Here is a 19,299-nt window from a genome sequence, read left to right on the forward strand (position 1 = left end):
CCTAAACCCCAACCCAACAACCCCAACAACCCTAACCCTAACCCCAACCCCAACAACCCAAACCCCAGCCCCAACCCTAAACCCTAACCCCAACCCTAACCCCTAACCAACCCCTAACCCCTAACCCTAACCCCTAACCCTTAACCCCAACCCCTAACCCCTAACCGTAAACCCTAACCCTAAACCCGTAACCCTCACCCTAACCCCTACCCTCACCCTAACCCTAAACCATAACCCTAACCCCTACCCTCACCCTAAACCCTAACCCTAACCCTAACCTAACCCTGACCCTAACCCCTAACCCTGGACCCTGACCCCTAACCCCTAAGCCCTAAACCCTAACCCTAAACCCTCACCCCCACCCCAAACCAACCCTAACCCTTAACCCTGACCCTAATCCTAACCCAACCCCCAAACCCTAACCCTAAACCCCAACCCCTAACCCTAACCCCCAACCCCAACCCTAAACCTTACCCTTGACCCCTGACCTGAACCCTAACCCCTAAACCCTGGACCCTGACCCTGGACCCTGACCCCTAACCCTAACCCCTAATCCTAAACCCTAACCCTAAACCCTCACCCTCACCCCCAAACCAACCCTAACCCTTAACCCTAACCCTAAACCTCAACCCCAACCCCCAACCCCTAACCCTTAACCCCAACCCCAACCCTACCCCTAACCCCCACCCCCACCCTAACCCCGACCCCTAACCCTAACCCTAGCCCTAACCCCTATCCCTATCCCTAGCCATAACCCTAACCCTAACCCCTAACCCTAACACTAAGCCCTAACCCCTAATCCTAAGCCTAACCCTAAGCCCTAACCCTAACCAACCCTAAACCCTAAACCCTTAACCCTAACCCCCACAACCCTAGGCCTAGATTAGGCACATCTGTTGGCATCATCGTGGACAGTTCTCTGAAGATGTCCACGCAGTGTGCAGAGGCAGTCAAAAAAGCAAACAAGATGTTAAGAATCATTAAAAAGGGGATACAGAATAAGACTGAGAATATATTATTGCCCTTATATAAATCCACAGTACATCCACATCTCAAATATTGCATACGGATGTGGTATCCTCATCTCAAAGGTTCAGAAAAGGGCAACTAAAATGATTAGGGGTTTGGAGAGGGTCCCATATGAGGAAAGATTAAAGAGGCTAGGACTTTTCAGCTTGGAAAAGAGGAGATTAAGGGGGGCTATGATAGAGGTATATAAAAACATGAGTTTTGTGGAGAAAGTGAATAAGGCAAAGTTATTTACTTATTCCCATAATACAAGAACTAGGAGTCACCAAATGAAATTAATAGGTAGCAGGTTTAAAATGAATAAAAGGAAGTTCTTCTTCATGCAGCACACAGTCAACTTGTGGAACTCCTTACCTGAGGAGGTTGTGAAGGCTAGGACTATAACAGTGTTTAAAAGAGAACTGAATAAATTCATGGTGGTCAAGTCCATAAATGGCTATTAGCCAGGATGGGTAAGGAATGGTGTCCCTAGCCTGTTTGTCAGAAGATGGAGATGGACAGCAGGAGAGAGATCACTTGATCATTACCTGTTAGGTTCACTCCCTCTAGGGCACCTGGCATTGGCCACTGTCAGTAGACTGGATACTGGGCTAGATGGATCTTTGGTCTGACCCGATACAGCCGCTCTTATGTTCCTACATGGAACCAAGAGTTGAAAGTGGGAAGTAAGCAGAATTCTGATTCTGACTGGTTGGTAGGAATTGATTATGTCCCTGTAATAAAACAGAGTCCAGTCACTAAGATACTGTTGGTGGTCAATCCAAAAGTAGGCATGTAAGCAAGTGTCTGTGTAGATGTTCAGAGCGCAGTGGGGCTGCAATTTGTGGACACACCTAGCCAGCAAAGGCATTCCTGTAAGCAGGGAGGTTCAGATTTCAACCCTATAAGAGAACGATGGGGAGGGAGGGGGAAGGACCCAATCCTGCTGATGGAAAGAATGAGTTAACTCTAAAAGGGAAATAAAATTTTGAGGTATGCACGATGGGAATCTGAAAGCTACTGTCTGGATTGATACAAACTACCTGGCTGACAAGGGAGAGGGAAGATCTGTCCATAGCTATTAGCATATGACCAAGATACTTACAAACACTGACTACTTCAACTATTGTCACTGAATTAGGGTGAACAGCAAAGAATGGGGCAGACAATCACCATAAAGCTGGTGGGTATTTCAATACTTAGATTTACCAAGCCAACATAAAAGAGCTTCTTTATTACCTTACTCATTATTCAGAAGTCCAAACAACACAGTTTCCTTAAAGTGATCCAGCCTTAGGCCTCCATTCAGGTACCCACATTAAATATGATGACAATTTCTGTAAATCTTATATCATATAAAAGAAAAGGTTCTACCAATCCCAAAGAATTGGACACATTACCACCCCGGTTAATGAATGTTTCAGATCCTACCCAAGTACATCCTACAGCCAATTCTTATTAACTAAACTAAAATTTATTAAAAAATGAAAGAGAGAATATGGTTAAGAGATCAATAAATATACAGAGAGTTCAATTCACTGAGGTTCAGATTCATAGCAGAGATGGTGAGCTTTGTAGCTGCAAAGAGTTCTTTCAGAAATAGTTCATAGATTATAGTTTGATGTCCAACCCTCATATACAGGGCGTACCAGCATAACTTGGACCTCAGTCTTGAGACTCAAATTTCCCCTGATGAAGCCTAAGCAGATCTGAGATGACAGAATCAGGACCCAAGGATCTTTTCTACAATTTCATGTCTTTTGACAAGTTGGAGTTCCTCAAGGAACAAAATGTAATTAGGATGACTTTGTAGGAGGTCCATCACCGGTACTTAGCTATACAAATTAACATAAGGCCATTTGCTTGTTCCTCCACCATTCACAGTACATTTCAAAGACAGATGAATACCGAGATATCCCATGTTTACAATTCATTTAAATGATAGGATGTTCTTTTGACCTTTGAATTATCCAAATACAGCATAGACAGCAACTGTTGATTACATTGTTGACCCTATTCAAAAATATGAAAATACACAACAACAAAAACATTATCTCCCCACGTCTTTTGAGGGTTATTTATTTTGCAGAATGTTTAACCCTTTTCAGTAATGCATTACATCTGTCCATAGCTATTAGCATAGAGGATACACCTGGCCAGCCAAGGGATTCGGTGAAACAAAAGGCATCGTATGACCAAGACACTTACAAACACTGACTACTCACTTTAAACAAATTTGGTGTTACTGTTAAGGTTAAGCTTTCTGATGTATTTGATTTTGATGTCAATTTGTGTATGAAGATACAATGTGTATGACCTTGATGAAAAGCCTTTAAACATATTGGGAATGGTACCTGAAAAAACACAATTTCCAAGGCCTGTATGGTCATGCTGCATCTATGCTAGAAAGCCTTATAATAGTGAAAAGTTACAGCTGATACTTGTAAGCAATTTCAGAGCTTTTCACAGCAGGAAAAACATAATTTACTGATGAAGAGGGAAACTGAGGCCCACTACCACATTGCTGTCATGACTAAATGCCAAGGTAATTCCACCTTGAAACCATTCACTATATATTAGAGCAACATCAGATGAAAAAAATGTTCAGAAAATGAAAGAAGCTTTATATAAAGAGCCTGATTCAGCCACACGATTTTGATAAACTATTTCTGTTACACAGGGATACGTCTAATATTGGGTTAGAAGCTGTAGTAATTCAAATTTAAGAATGGAAAATTCCTATGATGCATTCAGCAGTGTCTAGGGACACCACTTTCTGCATCAATTTTGCATGGTGGGGTATGACGCTGAATGGAATATGGGAGACACTTTATGATAGTGTTGATACCAATATTATAAAATTGCAAGGAATCTTACTAAATATGCCATGTAAGATATCTGTGAAAAAATGTTACAATTTGCCAAATATGATGATCTTATTTATATGTTTGTATCACCTTTGAATTGTGAGTTATAGATATATATAGTGTAGTTGTACTTCCAAACTTGGGCTGTGAAATCACCAGACAGATTGGCATCAGCACTGCCTAGCCTGTTCAATGTCCCATCAAGGGTCATCAGCAGTACAATGAACCCATGGAAAGGAGCCAGAGGATACACCCTTGAGTCAGCGAGGCATATAGGGTGTTATAACCTTATTCCCAGATTCTGGACCTTAGCGTCCAAAATTTGGGGGTTAGCATGAAAACCTCCAAGCTTAGTTACCAGCTTGGACCTGGTACTGCTGCCACCACCCAAAAAATTAGAGTGTTTTGGGGCACTCTGGTCCCCCTGAAAAACCTTCCCTGGGGACCACAAGACCCAAATCCCTTGAGTCTCACAACAAAGGGAGATAATCCTGATTCCCTTCCCCCCTCCAGGTGCTCCTGGAGAGATACACAGACACAAGCTCTGTGAAACTACGCAGAGTGAGTCCCCCTCTCCGTTCCCAATCCTGGAACAAAAGCACTTTCCTCTTCACCCAGAGGAAATGCAAAATCAGGCTAGCAATCCAACACACAGCTTTCCCCTGATTTCTTCCTCCCACCAATTCCCTGGTGAGTACAGACTTAATTTCCCTGAAGTAAAGAAAAACTCCAACAGGTCTTAAAGAAAACTTTATATAAAAAAGAAAGAAAAAATACAAATGTTCTCTCTGTATTAAGATGATACAACACAGGGTCAATTGCTTAAAAGAATATTGAATAAACAGCCTTATTCAAAAAGAATACAAATCAAAGCATTTCCAGCACTTATATTCATGCAAATACCAAAGGAAAGAAACCATAGAACTTACTATCTGATCTCTTTGTCCTTACACTTAGAAACAGAAGACTAGAAAATAGAACTACTTCTCCAAAGCTCAGAGACAGCAGGCAGACAGACAAAGACCTCTTACACAAACTTCCCTCCACCCAAAGTTGAAAAAATCCGGTTTCCTGATTGGTTCTCTGGTCAGGTGTTTCAGGTGAAAGAGACATTAACCCTTAGCTATCTGTTTATGACACGCCCCCCAAATTGTGAAAACCCTAAACTGGGATGTGGTACAGCCCTGTAGGCAAACAGCAACTGCTGCAACACTAGGTCCCAATTATTGGAGAATTCGTTGATGAATTTTCGTATTATGGCCCCCAAAGTTCCATTGAACCTTTCCACCAGGCCATTGGTTTGATGGTGGTACGGGGTGGCAACCAAGTGATTCACCCCATGAGTTTCCCACAGTTTTTCCATGGTCCCTGCCAGGAAATTAGACCCTGAATCTGTAAGGATGTCAGAGGGCCAACCTACCCTGGCAAAGATGTCTGTTAGGGCCAGGCACACAGTGTTAGCCCTGGTGTTGCCTAGAGCTACTGCTTCTGGCCACCGGGTAGCAAAGTCCACTAAAGTCAGTACATACTGCTTTCCTCTGGGCGTCTTTTTTGGGAAAGGGCCCAGAATATCCACAGCTACTTGCTGAAATGGGACCTCAATTATGGGGAGTGGCTGGAGAGGGGCCTTGACCTGGTCTTGAGGCTTACCCACTTTTTGGCATACCTTACAAGACCGGACATACTTGGCAACATCCTTGCCCATCCCCTCCCAGTGGAAGGACTTCCCCAACCGGTCCTTGGTTCTGTTCACCCCAGCATGGCCACTGGGATGATCATGGGCTAAGCTTAAGAGCTTTCCCCGGTACTTAGTTGGAACCACCAACTGTTTTTGCGGCTGCCATTCTTCCCGGTGTCCACCAGAAAGAATTTCCTTGTATAAAAGTCCTTGGTTTATAACAAACCGGGATCGATTAGAAGAGCTGAGAGGCGGTGGGGTGCTCCGTGCCGCCGCCCAAGCTTTCTGAAGGCTGTCATCTGCTTCCTGCTCAGCCTGGAACTGTTCCCTTGAGGCTGGGGTCACCAGTTCTTCCTCAGACTGTGGACTTGGGCTTGGTCCCTCTGGAAGCGATGTAGGTGGTGGGGTTGTTTTCGTTGCTAGTGAACCGCTCTTCGCTGGTGCACCTGAGGGTATTTCAGGCTCTGGCTGAGCCTTTTGGGTATGGCTGTCGTGTGCTTCTGCCAGTTCTGGCTCGCTGGCGCCCTCTGGTGTTGAGTTTGAAGATGTGGTTGCACTTGCTGGTGCTGGTTGCTGTTCCAGTTCCGGGCCTGGGACTGGAGGTGCTGTGGCTGTTTCAGTGGTAGGCATGGAATCCGGGTCCACTGCCTCTGTCTGGGTCTCTGGTAACACAGACGGGGCTTCTGTGGACGGCTCAGGAACAGGAATGGGTCTGGAAGCTTGCCTGGTTTGGCTACGGGTAACCATTCCCACTCTCTTGGCCCGCCTCACCTGGTTGGCCAAGTCTTCCCCCAGTAGCATGGGGATAGGATAATTGTCATAGACTGCAAAAGTCCACATTCCTGACCAGCCTTTGTACTGGACAGGCAGTTGAGCTGTAGGCAAGTCTACAGCTTGTGACATGAAGGGGTAAATTGTAACTTTGGCCTTTGGGTTGATGAATTTGGGGTCAACGAAGGATTGGTGGATAGCTGACACTTGTGCCCCCGTGTCTCTCCACGCAGTAACCTTCTTTCCGCCCACTCTCAAATTTTCCCTTCGCTCCAAGGGTATTTGAGAGGCATCTGGGCCTGGGGATCTTTGGGGTGATGGTGGTGTAATGAATTGCACTCGCATGGTGTTCTTGGGACAGTTGGCCTTGATATGTCCCAGTTCATTACACTTAAAGCATCTTCCATCTGATGGGTCACTGGGCCGAGGTGAGTTACTGGAGACTGGTGAGGTTGAAGAGTAGGGTATCTGTGGCTTTACTTGGGTGGTATGGAGGGTCTTTGGCTGTCCTCGGTTGTAGGGTTTATGGTCTGTGTGCCCCCTGGGGTAATCGTTCCCCTTGACAGTAGCTTTTTTGCTTTCTGCCAGTTCCATCCATTTGGCTCCAATCTCCCCCGCCTCAGCGATAGTTTTGGGATTTCTATCTTGTATGTACCGTGTGATGTCTTCAGGAACACCATCCAAGAACTGCTCCATTTGTATGAGGAGGTTCACTTCTTCCAAGGTTTGAATGTTGTTTCCTGTTAACCAGGCCTCATAGTTTTTTTGCAATGTAGTAGGCGTGTTTGGGAAATGACACCTCTGGTTTCCATTTTTGGGTTCTGAAGCGCCGACGGGCATGATCTGGGGTTATCCCCATCCTGTATCTGGCCTTGGTTTGAAAAAGTTTATAGTCATTCATTTGCGGCTTGGGCATTTCAGCTGCCACCTCTGCTAAAGGTCCACTGAGGTGTGGCCTTAATTCTACCATGTACTGGTCTTCGGGGATGCTGTACCCAAGACAGGCTCTTTCAAAATTTTCCAAGAAGGCCTCGGTGTCATCACCTGCCTTGTAGGTGGGAAATTTCCTGTGCTGTGGAGCAATAATTGGCGCCGGGTTGTTAGGGTTGGCTGGCACATGCAGCCCAGCTTTTGCCAAGTCCAGTTCATGTTTTCTCTGTTTTTCCTTCTCTTCATTCTCTTTTTGTTGTTTTTCCATTTCTCGGCGGTGGGCCACCTCTTCTTCTTCTAGTTTTCTTTTGTGTGCTGCCTCTTGGGCTGCCTGTTCTCTTTGGAAGGCTGCCAGTTTGAGGCTTTCTTCCTTTTCTTTTATCTCCATCTCTTTTTGTTTTATTTCTAGTTCCTGTTTGTGTTTTTCCATCTCTCGCCTGTGTTCAGCTTCTTTTAATTGGTCTTCGGCCTCCATTTTTGTCCTGGTAGACATGGTTCCTGTTTTCTTGTGTTGGGGTGCCCTCCGGTGTTTCTCTTTTGAACTGCAGGCTCTGTTGCCTCCAGAAGTCTGCCTAGCAACAGTGCTTTTTTCCTTTTCTCTCTCTAGCTAATGTTCAATTAAGGGAAACCAGAAAAACCACTTAATTTGCATGCATATAAGTGCTGGTACTTGCCACCTAATGGGAGGGCTATTGCATGACAAAAGACCCTTAACAGTCTTCTCGCTTAATATGCAAACCACAAACTGCTAGAGAGAGCAGAAAAAAAAATTCTCTCTGGTTCCCTTTTAAAACCAAACTGTTTCTCTCTGCTAAAAAGCCCTTAGCAAAGAAAAATATAATATTCCTACTGGCTTCTGGATTCTGTCTATATCCCGCCGCTGCACACCATGTTATAACCTTATTCCCAGATTCTGGACCTTAGCGTCCAAAATTTGGGGGTTAGCATGAAAACCTCCAAGCTTAGTTACCAGCTTGGACCTGGTACTGCTGCCACCACCCAAAAAATTAGAGTGTTTTGGGGCACTCTGGTCCCCCTGAAAAACCTTCCCTGGGGACCACAAGACCCAAATCCCTTGAGTCTCACAACAAAGGGAGATAATCCTGATTCCCTTCCCCCCTCCAGGTGCTCCTGGAGAGATACACAGACACAAGCTCTGTGAAACTACGCAGAGTGAGTCCCCCTCTCCGTTCCCAATCCTGGAACAAAAGCACTTTCCTCTTCACCCAGAGGAAATGCAAAATCAGGCTAGCAATCCAACACACAGCTTTCCCCTGATTTCTTCCTCCCACCAATTCCCTGGTGAGTACAGACTTAATTTCCCTGAAGTAAAGAAAAACTCCAACAGGTCTTAAAGAAAACTTTATATAAAAAAGAAAGAAAAAATACAAATGTTCTCTCTGTATTAAGATGATACAACACAGGGTCAATTGCTTAAAAGAATATTGAATAAACAGCCTTATTCAAAAAGAATACAAATCAAAGCATTTCCAGCACTTATATTCATGCAAATACCAAAGGAAAGAAACCATAGAACTTACTATCTGATCTCTTTGTCCTTACACTTAGAAACAGAAGACTAGAAAATAGAACTACTTCTCCAAAGCTCAGAGACAGCAGGCAGACAGACAAAAGACCTCTTACACAAACTTCCCTCCACCCAAAGTTGAAAAAATCCGGTTTCCTGATTGGTTCTCTGGTCAGGTGTTTCAGGTGAAAGAGACATTAACCCTTAGCTATCTGTTTATGACATAGGGGCAGGCTGGTGGATAGAACTCCAAGGCTTTTCCATGAGATGTGCTGTGAAGCTTGTGTTTGGGACACAGGAAGTACAAGCAACACGCCAAAAGGAATATAAAGGGCAGCTGCATAGTCTCCATTTTGTCTTCAATCCTGCTTCCTACCTCTGGAACTTCTCTACAAACTGAAGCATTGAACACAGGACTGGATGACCCATCCAAGCTGTGGATGTCTTCCAGAGGGACTTTCAAGCCAGCAAAGCACCAATACTGCTAAGAACCTGATACATGGACTCTAAAGTCATTGTACATATCTGAGTGCTTTAAACATTTAACAACTCTTTCTTTTATAAAAAACCTTTAGTTTTGTTACTAAAGGATTGGCTGGCACCATGGTATTTTGGGTAAAGTCCAACCTAATATTGACCTGACAATGTGGCTGGCCCTTTGGGGTTCAGAAAAACATTTTGTATAGTGAAAAAAGTTTTTAAATAACTTCTCACTATACTGGACCTAGTGCTGATTGGGAGTCAGAGAACTGGAATGCAATAAAGAGTGCTGAAATCAGAAGCACAGCTTGTGACTGGTTGGTGGTCATTCAATGTGTAGATATTGTAATATTGTTTTATACATATGTATAAGGGGTCAATGTGCACCGTGCTGTGCAACATTGTATCTGCTATGTGGTTTGTGTAGCCTATTGCATCACCTTACTATATGATTTCTAAATGCAATGCCACTGCACTATGTGCTATGTGTTATGTATCACAGTGCATTCTTTTTTAAAAACTCTTAAATGTATGGTATCTGAATATTTCCTTTAAATAAATGTTACTTTGTTTTCGAAGAATTACTGCTTGAACATCAATCCTTTGAGTGGAAGGCTATATCCATGTCCTCTCACGGGTTAACAGAACTAGTCTTTTCTGGGGAGTCCTCTGCGGATCAGAGACAAAGTCCCTGGTAAAACCCGGGCAATTCCTCTAAGGCGGGCCACCTCCTGCTATGCATTGAGACAGGCCAAATTGACAAATGGTTTTCAGTTATAGGCAAGCCATTACTGGGGTGCCTTGGATCCAAATTTTGGGGTAACAACAGAGAGGTATAAGATACATCCAGTTTCATATAACTAGAAATTCCAGAGCAGGTTAAATGTGATGACTCAGAATCAGGACAAGAAATTCTGCCATTGCACCCTCCTCTGATCCATTCAAATCTGCTTCACTACTGAGCCTTATTATTTACAAAAGTTCTAGCATCAGCATAATGGAAAAAACAAAAAATCCAGCCAACCTTCCCATCTGAAAACAATCCCATCCCAGTAGAAAAGTTCTACAACAGGCTGGTGGCGATTGGATGTCTAACATACAGAATGCCAGTGAAAATGAGGTAGGATCATAGAAGATTAGGGTTGGAAGGGACCTCAGAAGGTCATCTAGTCCAACCCCCTGCTTAAAGCAGGACCAATCCCCAGACAGATTTTTACCCCAGTTCCCTAAATGGCCCCCTAAAGGATTGAACTTGCAAGCCTGAGTTTAGCAGGCCAATGCTCAAACCACTGAGCTATCCCTTCCCCCCTAAAAAGTCTGAAAAGGGAAAGAACAAGCCAAAAATTATTTAGACAAGTTAGATGTCTTCAAATCACCAGGGCCTGATGAAATGCATCCTAGAATACTCAAAGAACTGACTGAGGAGATATCTGAGCCATTAGCAATTATCTTTGAAAAGTCATGGAAAACTGGAGACATTCCAGAAGACTGGAAAAGGGCAAATCTAGTGCCCATCTATGAAAAGGGAAATAAGGACAACCCAGGGAATTACAGACCAGTCAGCTTAACTTCTGTACCCAGAAAGATAATGGAGAAAATAATTAAGTAATCAATTTGCAAACATCAAGAAGATAACAAGGTGATAAGTAACAGTCAGCATGGATTTGTCAAGAACAAATTGTGTCAAACCAACCTGATAGCTTTCTTTGACAGGGTAACAAGCCTTGTGGAAGGGGGGAAGCAGTAGATGCGGTATATCTTGACTTTAGTAAGGCTATTGTTACTGTCTCGCATGACCTTCTCGTAAACAAACTAGGGAAATACAACCTTGATGGAGCTACTGTAAGGTGAGTGCGTAAGGTTGGAAAATTGTTCCCAGAGAGTAGTTATCAGTGGTTCACAGTCATGCTGGAAGGGCATAATGAGTGGGGTCCTGCAAGGATCGGTTCATTATCTTCATCAATGATTTAGATAATGGCATAGAGAGTACACTTACAAAGTTTGTGGACAATACCAAGCTGGGAGGGGTTGCAAGTGCTTTGGAGAATAGGATTATAATTCAAAATGATTGGGAGAAACTGGAGAAATGGTCTGAAGTAAATAGGATGAAATTCAATAAGGACAAATGCAAAGTACTCCATTTAGGAAGGAACAATAAGTTGCACACATATAAAAAGAGAAATGACTGCCAAGGAAGGAGCACTGAGGAAAGGGACCTGGCTAAATATGAGTCAACAGTGAAACACTGTTGTAAAAAAAGCAAACATCATTCTGGGATGTAGTAGCAGAAGTATTGTAAACAAGACACGAGAAGTTATTCTTCTGCTCTACTCTGCACTGATTAGCCCTCAACTGGAGTACTGTGCCCAGTTCTGGGTGCCACATTTCAGGAAAGATGTGGACAAATCGGAGAAAGTCCAGAGAAGAGCAACAAAACTGATTAAAGGTCTAGAAAACATGACCTGTGAAGGAAGATTGAAAAAAATGGGTTTCTTTAGTCTGGAGAAGAGTGATTGAGAGAGGACATGATAATGGTTTTCAAATACATAAAACGTTGTTACAAGGAGGAGGGAGAAAAATTGTTTTTCCTAACCTCTGAGGATAGGACAAGAAGCAACGGGCTTAAATTGCAGCAAGGGTGGTTTGGGTTGGATATTAGGAAAAACTTCCTGTCAGTGTGGTTAAGCACTGGAATAAATTGCCTAGGGAGATCGCAGAATCTCCATCACTGAGAATTTTTAAGAGCAGGTTGGACAAACACTTGTCAGGGACGGTCTAATCTAGAAAATACTTAGTCTTGCCTTGAGTGCAGAGGTCTGGACTAGATGACCTCTTGAGGTCCCTTCCAGTTCTATGATTCTAACAGGCTTTGCCAACAGTTGGAAACTGGGATTTAAATTCCAAATGATCTCACTGCATTTGAGATCCATTCAAATTCCCCTTCCAGGTCTGTGACACATTCATCTCAGCCCTAAATTACTGTTTTGGGATCAAAGAAAACAAAGTGTGATCCCCAAGCTGAGGGTTAAGCACCCCAAATCGTATGACACATTAGGTAGCAGAGATGTAGATGATAAATTCTATATGGTTCTAAGAAAGGAAATGTTGCTGGACTAATTTGGAAGGTCGGACTCCCTCTAACTCACCACCTTTTCAAGTATCACAGAGCATGAAAAAACACTCTTCCCCCTCATCCCTGCTCGTCTTTGTTATATTTAAATATATTTAAAATGAGAAAAATGGAACAAAACCCAACTGCTTTTCAGCACAAACCAGTGTAATGTGAGAACAACTGGGAATGAGACAATTTGTCCCTAGTGGGGAGCCTGGTGACTAACAATCGCTTTACAGTGGGAGGAAAAGTATAAACATGATGTTCTTGATTTGGTTAGACTAGGAGAAGTGATGGAGGTTGTGTCAGATGGTGAGGAAATTTACTACATAACCCTGACCACTGTACATGGGCTATTTTCTTTACTGAAAAAATAGCTGTGGCTTTACATCAGGATCACTAACTTAATCTAGCTAACTCCATAGAAAACCCGGTGGAGTCAAGGCGCAGGTAGATTTAACCTCCATGTACCTGGTAGAGGTCACTCCTGGTTCCCACACCAGTGGCTGATGGACATTCATGTTGGAGGGACACACACTTTCATGATACAGGACAAAGAAGTTGATGAAAAATACTGTGGGATTCACCAGGGCCAGATTTCCAATTAGGCACAGTAGGAGTATGCCTAGGCGCACCAGCATTCTAGGGGCACCTTACCTCTCTAAAACTGTGTGCAACATGAAGGTCAGCTGTAGGCAGGGTGGGCACTGAAGATGCTGAGCCTAGGAGTATGCAAGGTGTAAATCCAGCCTTGAAATTCACTCCAAGAAATGGTGAGCTGCAAAAGGGAAAAGCAGACAACTCAGCTGGGGCAACTGAGATACCACGATGTCAAAAATGCTGCCTTAAAGCTCACTATGTGGGAATTAGCAAAAGGAAAACAAAAATCTTTCCTCAGCTATAGACAAGGATTTAAAAGTGTTTATCTCCCTTGCAGATTCTCTAATGATAAAGGGCTGAGCTCTGATAGAAGAATTTCCCACACTTTATGGATACTCTGATGTGTAATAAAAGTTTGAGCTCAGAGAAAAGGTTTTTCTGCACTCACAGCATCCATATGGTCACTCTTGAGTGTGGCTTCTCCGATGTCTACTAAGGTGTGAGTTCCGAGCGAAGGTTTTCCCGCACTCACAGCATTCATATGGTTTCTCCCCTGTGTGGATTCTCCTGTGTGTAATAAGGTTTGAGCTCCAAGCAAAGGTTTTCCCACACTCACAGCATTCATAGGGTTTCTCCCCTGTGTGGATCCTCTGATGTTCAGTAAGGGTTGAACACTGAGGGAAGGTTTTCCCGCACTCACAGCATTCATAGGGTTTCTCCCCTGTGTGGATTCTCTGATGTCTTATAAGGTCTGCAGACAGAGTGAAAGTTTTCCCGCATTCACAGCATTCATAGGGTTTCTCCCCTCTGTGGATCCTCTGATGCGTAACAAGGGTGGAGCGCCAAGCAAAGGTTTTCCCACACTCACAGCATTCATAGGGTTTCTCCCCTGTGTGGATCCTCTGATGTTCAATAAGGGTTGAGGGCTTAGTGAAGGTTTTCTGGCACACACAGCATTCATATGGTTTCTCCCCTGTGTGGATTCTCTGATGTTTAATAAGGGTTGAGCTATTAGTGAAGATTTTCCCACATTCACAGCAGGGTTTCTCTTGTGTGTGGATCCTCTGATGTCTAGTAAGGTTTGAGTTCCAAGCAAAGGTTTTCCCGCACTCACAGCATACATAGGGTTTCTCCCCTGAGTGGCACCTCTGATGTGTAATAAGGTTTGAGCTTTGAGCAAAAGTTTTCCCACACTGACAGCATTTATAAGGTTTCTCCCCTGTGTGGATTCTCTGATGATTAATAAAGACAGAGCTCCGAGTGAAGGTTTTCCCACACTCGCAGCATTTGTAGGGTTTCGCCCCTCTGTGGCTCCTCTGATGTTTAATAAAGTTTAAACTTTGACTGAAGGTTTTCCCACACTCACAGCATTCATAGGCGCTCTCTCCAGCATGGAGTCTCAGATGTCTAATAAGGCTCGAGCGCCTACTGAGCTTTTTCCCACACTCAACGCATGTGTTATTTCTCTCTCTCATCAGGATTTTCTGCTGGGCCATGGTTTCCTTGAGGCCTTTGTGAGTCCCCCGATAATTAACTGATTTACCAACTTTCTGCCTTGGCTGGTTTCCCTGCCACTTCTCTGGCATGCACTGACTCTCACAGGCTTTTCCCTGCTCACAGCTCCTGGACACACTCCCCTTGCATCTTTGCAACAACACCCCATGTGATTCCACGTGCTCATCATCTTCCTGCTGAGGAGTCTGCTCCATGGTCTCACTCACCATCCCATTACCTGCTGGGATAGAGAAAGAAAAACTGCAGAAACAGGAATGGAAAAGGGGAGAACAAACCAAGAGAATAGCTGGAGAAGGAAAAAAAAATAGGGACTGAATTTCCCCAAACTCTTCCCCAAAGGGGAGCAAGGAGGTGATCAATTCTGCATCCAGATCTCATCCAAACACTTAGGGAGAAAGGAACTACTGCCAGGAATTAGGATGTGTAGGAAGCCATGAACATTATCTGCCCTGAGGATATGACACCTACTGGGGCAATCTTGAACTCAGAGAGCTCACAAGGTCTTTGTTGGTAATCACAGCAGTTTCCTTCAGGAAATGACAGATTCTGAGTTGCTTTAATGATCCTTCACCTGTGCAGCTGCCTCTCAGGATCTCTCTTTCCTCTGAGCCCTGGAGATCTGGAGCCCACGGTTCTTCCCCTCGTTCCAGCTGGGAGATGACATCAGGTTTGGAGACTAGAAAACCTGCTCAGGGGAAAGAAGACCAGTGAGATCAGGTTAATTTATGGGACATTTGTCACACACAAAAAAAGTTCTTTTAACTCCAGCCCATTTTAAAGCAGTAGAATCCTGGGGCCAGCTCTCCAGGTGCTCAAAGGTGCAGGACACTCTTCTCACGAGGGATTTAATTGTGCCCATGTCTACTAGGAACACACACAGCCAGACACTGATGATCAAAGGGGCTCCTAAAACCCAGAGCAGGCAATTCCATGTCCCAGCAAGTGAAGACTCCGGCCAGAGGAGAAGTTCACCTGGAACTGCTTCTTACTGACAGAGAGAGGACCAGAGACACTACAGGAGAGGGAAAGACATGAGGCCTGACAGCTGAGGGGGGACACTCAGAGATGAGGAAGGGCACAGAAAGGCAGCTAGCCCTGATAATCACTATGACCCCCATAATTCTTCCTCTAGCTGCTCTCACTCTTCCCCATCTCCTGGGACCTGAGGACCAAACACTCCTTGTGTTCTCTCCTTCCCTCCCATTGCCCACAACCCTCCTTGCTACCAGCCCTCCCAAATTCTCTGATATAGTACCTAGCTATAAAAAGGGAATAAGGACAGCCCAGGGAATTATAGACCAGTCAGTTTAATTTTGGTAACCAGAAAGAAAGTGGACCAAATAATTAAAAAATCAGTTTCTAAGCATCTTGAAGAAAACAAGGTGAGAAGTAACTGTCAACATGGATTTGCCAAGAAGAAATCACATCAAACCAACCTAATATCCCTCCTTGACACGGTAACAAGTAGAGCCCTGCGTGGATACAAAAAGGTGTATCCACATCTGATCCTGTGGATTGGACATCCACAGATACAAAGCGTATACCCACAGATTTGCAGGGTTCTAGCAACAAGCCTTTTGGCTGTGGGGGAGCAGTACGTGTGATATAACTTGACTTTCTGATACTGTCTCACGTGACCTCTTAAGCAAACTAGGGAAATATAGACTAGACAAACCTACAATAAGATGGGTGCACAATTGGTTGGAAAACTATAGTCAGAGTAGATGTCAATGGTTCACAGCCAAGGTGGAAGGGCATATCGAGTGGGGTCCCTCAGATCTCTCTTGGGTCCAGTTCTATTCAGCCGTTTTAATCCAGCCCTCAAGCTCCTACTTTGGCACTCCCGCCAGTGAGCTGGGTCGGGGGCCACTCCACGCAGCTCCCAGAAGCAGCAGCATGGCCCCCTCCAGCACTGCAGCTGGGGAGCAGGGTCTGTGACGGGTTGGGTCACAGAAACTCCCTCAAGACTGTCACTAGATGTGCTGGGATACCACTGAGAGCCAGTGGCAAAGCCAGGTTTTACCAGCAGGGGGAGCAAACAAACAAAAAAGGTGTCGAAGCTGTGGAAAAAAAAAAGAAAAGAAAAGAAAAACCCAAGTCTTGCCACCAAAGACCCGGAGCAGCTGAAGGACCTGCTGCCAAATTGCTGCCACGGACCCAGAGTGGCTGAAGAACCCACCTTCAAATTGCCGCCAAAGACCCAGAGCAGCTGGGGTGAGTGTAAAAATTAAAAAGGTGCCATTCTGGGGGAATGTGCTAAGTGGGGAGCAGCCGCTCCCTCCCCCCCCAACTACACTACTGCTGAGAGCAAACCCCCTTGCCAGAGAAGGCTTCCCTCCACTCCCCTCTTGCTGCGTAAGACACTCCAGTCAGCTAACGGCACAAACCAAGAGGTTGGGCCACGCCCCTCTGTAGTGCACAGAAACTAAGATTCACTTAGCCCAGGGGTTTCTCAGTTAACGGAGACTTTCCCAGCACCCAGTATTCAGTCTTTCTGGGCGCCTAAACCTCAAATGTATCCGTTTTACTCTGTATAAAGTTTATACAAGGTAAACTCATAAATTGTCTGCCCTCTGTAATACTGATAGAGAGATATACATAGCTGTTCCCTCCCCCCCCCCCCGTATTACTTACTTACTGCGGGTTAATTAATAAGCAAATGTGATTTTATTAAGTAGAAAGAGTAGGATTTAAGTTGTTCCAAGTAATAACAGACAGAACAAAGTAAGTTACCAAGTAAAATAGAACAAAACACATAAGTCTAAGCCTAATACAGTAGAAAACTGAATACAGGTAAATCTCACCCTCAGAGATGTCCCAATAAGCTTCTTTCACAGACTAGACTCCTTCCTAGTCTAGGTCCAATCCTTTTCAGACCAATGTTGTAGTTTATGGCCTGGGTCCAGCAATCACTCACACCCCCGTAGTTACTGTCCTTTGTTCCAGGCATCTGTTTCTTTCAGGCATCTCTTTGGGGTGGAGAGGCCACCTCTTGAGCCAAGTGAAGATAAAATGGAGAGGCTTCCATGGCCTTTTATAGTCTCTCATTTGGGCAGAAAACCCTTTTTCTTCTATGCAAAATCACAGCAACAAGATGGAGTTTGTAGCCACCTGGGCAAGTCACATGTCCATGAATGATTCAGCTTTTTGCAGGCCAACGCCACTGTTTACATGTTAGTTTGAACGTTCCCAGAAAAGCTCAGATGTGGGTGTGGCGTCTCCCAAAGTGCATTGTCAGTTAAGTGTTTCTTGATTGGGCACGTAGAATAGTCTTTTCTCAAGAAGCTGACCAAATGCTCCACTGATGCTACTTAGAATCAAACACACAGAGATACAAGTACATAGCCAATATTCATAACTTCAAATACAAAAGTGATACACACATACAGACAGCATAATCATAACCAGCAAATTACAACCTTTCCAGACACTTTACTTGGCCTCCTTTGTACAAGATTGATGCAACTATAGGACCTTGGTTGCCACAATGATCTGCAGTTGGCCACTGGGAGCCGCGATCGGCCAAACCTGAGGATGCAGCAGGTACACAAACCGGCCCGGCCCGCCAGTGGCTTTCCCTGCACAAGCGGCGGAACAAGTTTGGGAACCACTGATCTAGACGGTCATAGTTCACGTCAATAACGTCACACCCTGCTCCTGAACTTACTGCCAGATACTTGGACACTATCCATGGCAGAGGCAGTACTTGTAAAATCCCTGTTTGTCTCTGGTTATACATCCTCCCAGTACTTTTAAACCCTATGATGTCACTCGCAGGTGTTCTAGCAAGATTTGGGGTTCCTGGTCCCTGGATGCCGGAAAACATGTTGGGATGTCGTATTGCTAACAGACTGCAGATAGCAATAACTGTTAAAGTGCAGGTGTCTTGGCATTTAGCCACCAATGCCATGAGGTAGTGTGCCTCAGTTTCCCCTTCCGCACAGCCATGTAGGCCTGTTATGCTTTTGCTGCTGTGCCTCACTTCCAGTCTGTTTACAGGTATAAGCTGAAAAGCAACATGCTTGTGGGACTGTTTTGTCACCATCCTTATCATGTACAAAAGTTTTTTCCACAAATCAGGTATGTCACACATCTTTAAAGGGTTTACTATTAGTATTAACTCCTTTGTCTTGACCCCCTAGATGAAGTAGCAAAAGATACAAGATTAACAGCAAATCTACAGTGGACAGGCTCTGTTTGCATAATTTAGCTTGTTTAGGGCTGGTCTACACTACGGGGGGAAAAAATCGATCTTAGATACGCAACTTCAGCTACGTGAATAACGTAGCTGAAGTTGAAGTATCTAAGATCGAATTACTCACCGTCCTCACAGAGCGGGATCGATGTCCGTGGCTCCCCGTCGATTCCGCAACTCCGTTCGGGTTGGTGGAGTTACAGAATCGATATAAGCGCGTTTGGGGATCGATATATCGCGCCTAGATGAGACGCGATATATCGATCCCCGAGCAATCAATTGCTACCCACCGATACGGCGGGTAGTGAAGACATACCCTTAGTGTCTATTGCATTTCCCAGTTCTTCTGTGTACCATGGTAGGGGTTTAGACACAGAGTCTCCTGTCTCTTTGGCGGAGGCTCTCAATTCAGGCATGTGTCTGAGGATTTGGCAAGGAAAGGGTGCACTGCAACCATGCCTGCCCTCGGCTCCTCCCTCTGGAATTCCTTTGGGTTTGACCCCACCCTCTTGTGAAGCTTCCCAAATGCACAGTTGTTCTTCCCCCAGCTTTGATTAGACAGTGTTCTCTTTCACAATGGTAGCACAAACAACATTCTTTAACGGAATGTTTTGG

At 44.6% G+C, this 19,299-nt stretch overlaps 1 protein-coding gene across 4 annotated transcripts in view; it reads right to left on the minus strand.

Moving 5' to 3' along the window:
* Positions 1-1,575: 1,575 nt before the first annotated feature.
* The window catches only part of LOC115647964 (zinc finger protein 436-like), a 37,333-nt gene continuing 19,609 nt past the window's right edge, over positions 1,576-19,299 (minus strand). Inside the window, exons 4-7 of one of the 4 annotated variants that reach the window (XR_003999420.1) lie at positions 15,061-15,177; positions 13,423-14,709; positions 13,032-13,152; positions 1,576-1,742 (exon numbers count right to left, since the gene is read on the minus strand). Coding sequence is in view for 1 of the 4 variants with exons in the window: in XM_030554937.1 (XP_030410797.1) it covers positions 13,436-14,709; positions 15,061-15,177 (1,391 nt within the window). In the remaining 3 variants the exon portion in view is untranslated. Of the gene's footprint in view, positions 1,743-3,005; positions 3,022-7,844; positions 7,862-12,376; positions 13,153-13,422; positions 14,710-15,060; positions 15,178-19,299 lie in introns of those variants that run through there. The other 3 variants (XR_003999421.1, XR_003999422.1, XM_030554937.1) reach the window with 3 other exon arrangements.

Source organism: Gopherus evgoodei, chromosome 3 (assembly GCF_007399415.2).
Source record: "Gopherus evgoodei ecotype Sinaloan lineage chromosome 3, rGopEvg1_v1.p, whole genome shotgun sequence".
NCBI lineage: Eukaryota > Metazoa > Chordata > Testudines > Testudinidae > Gopherus > Gopherus evgoodei.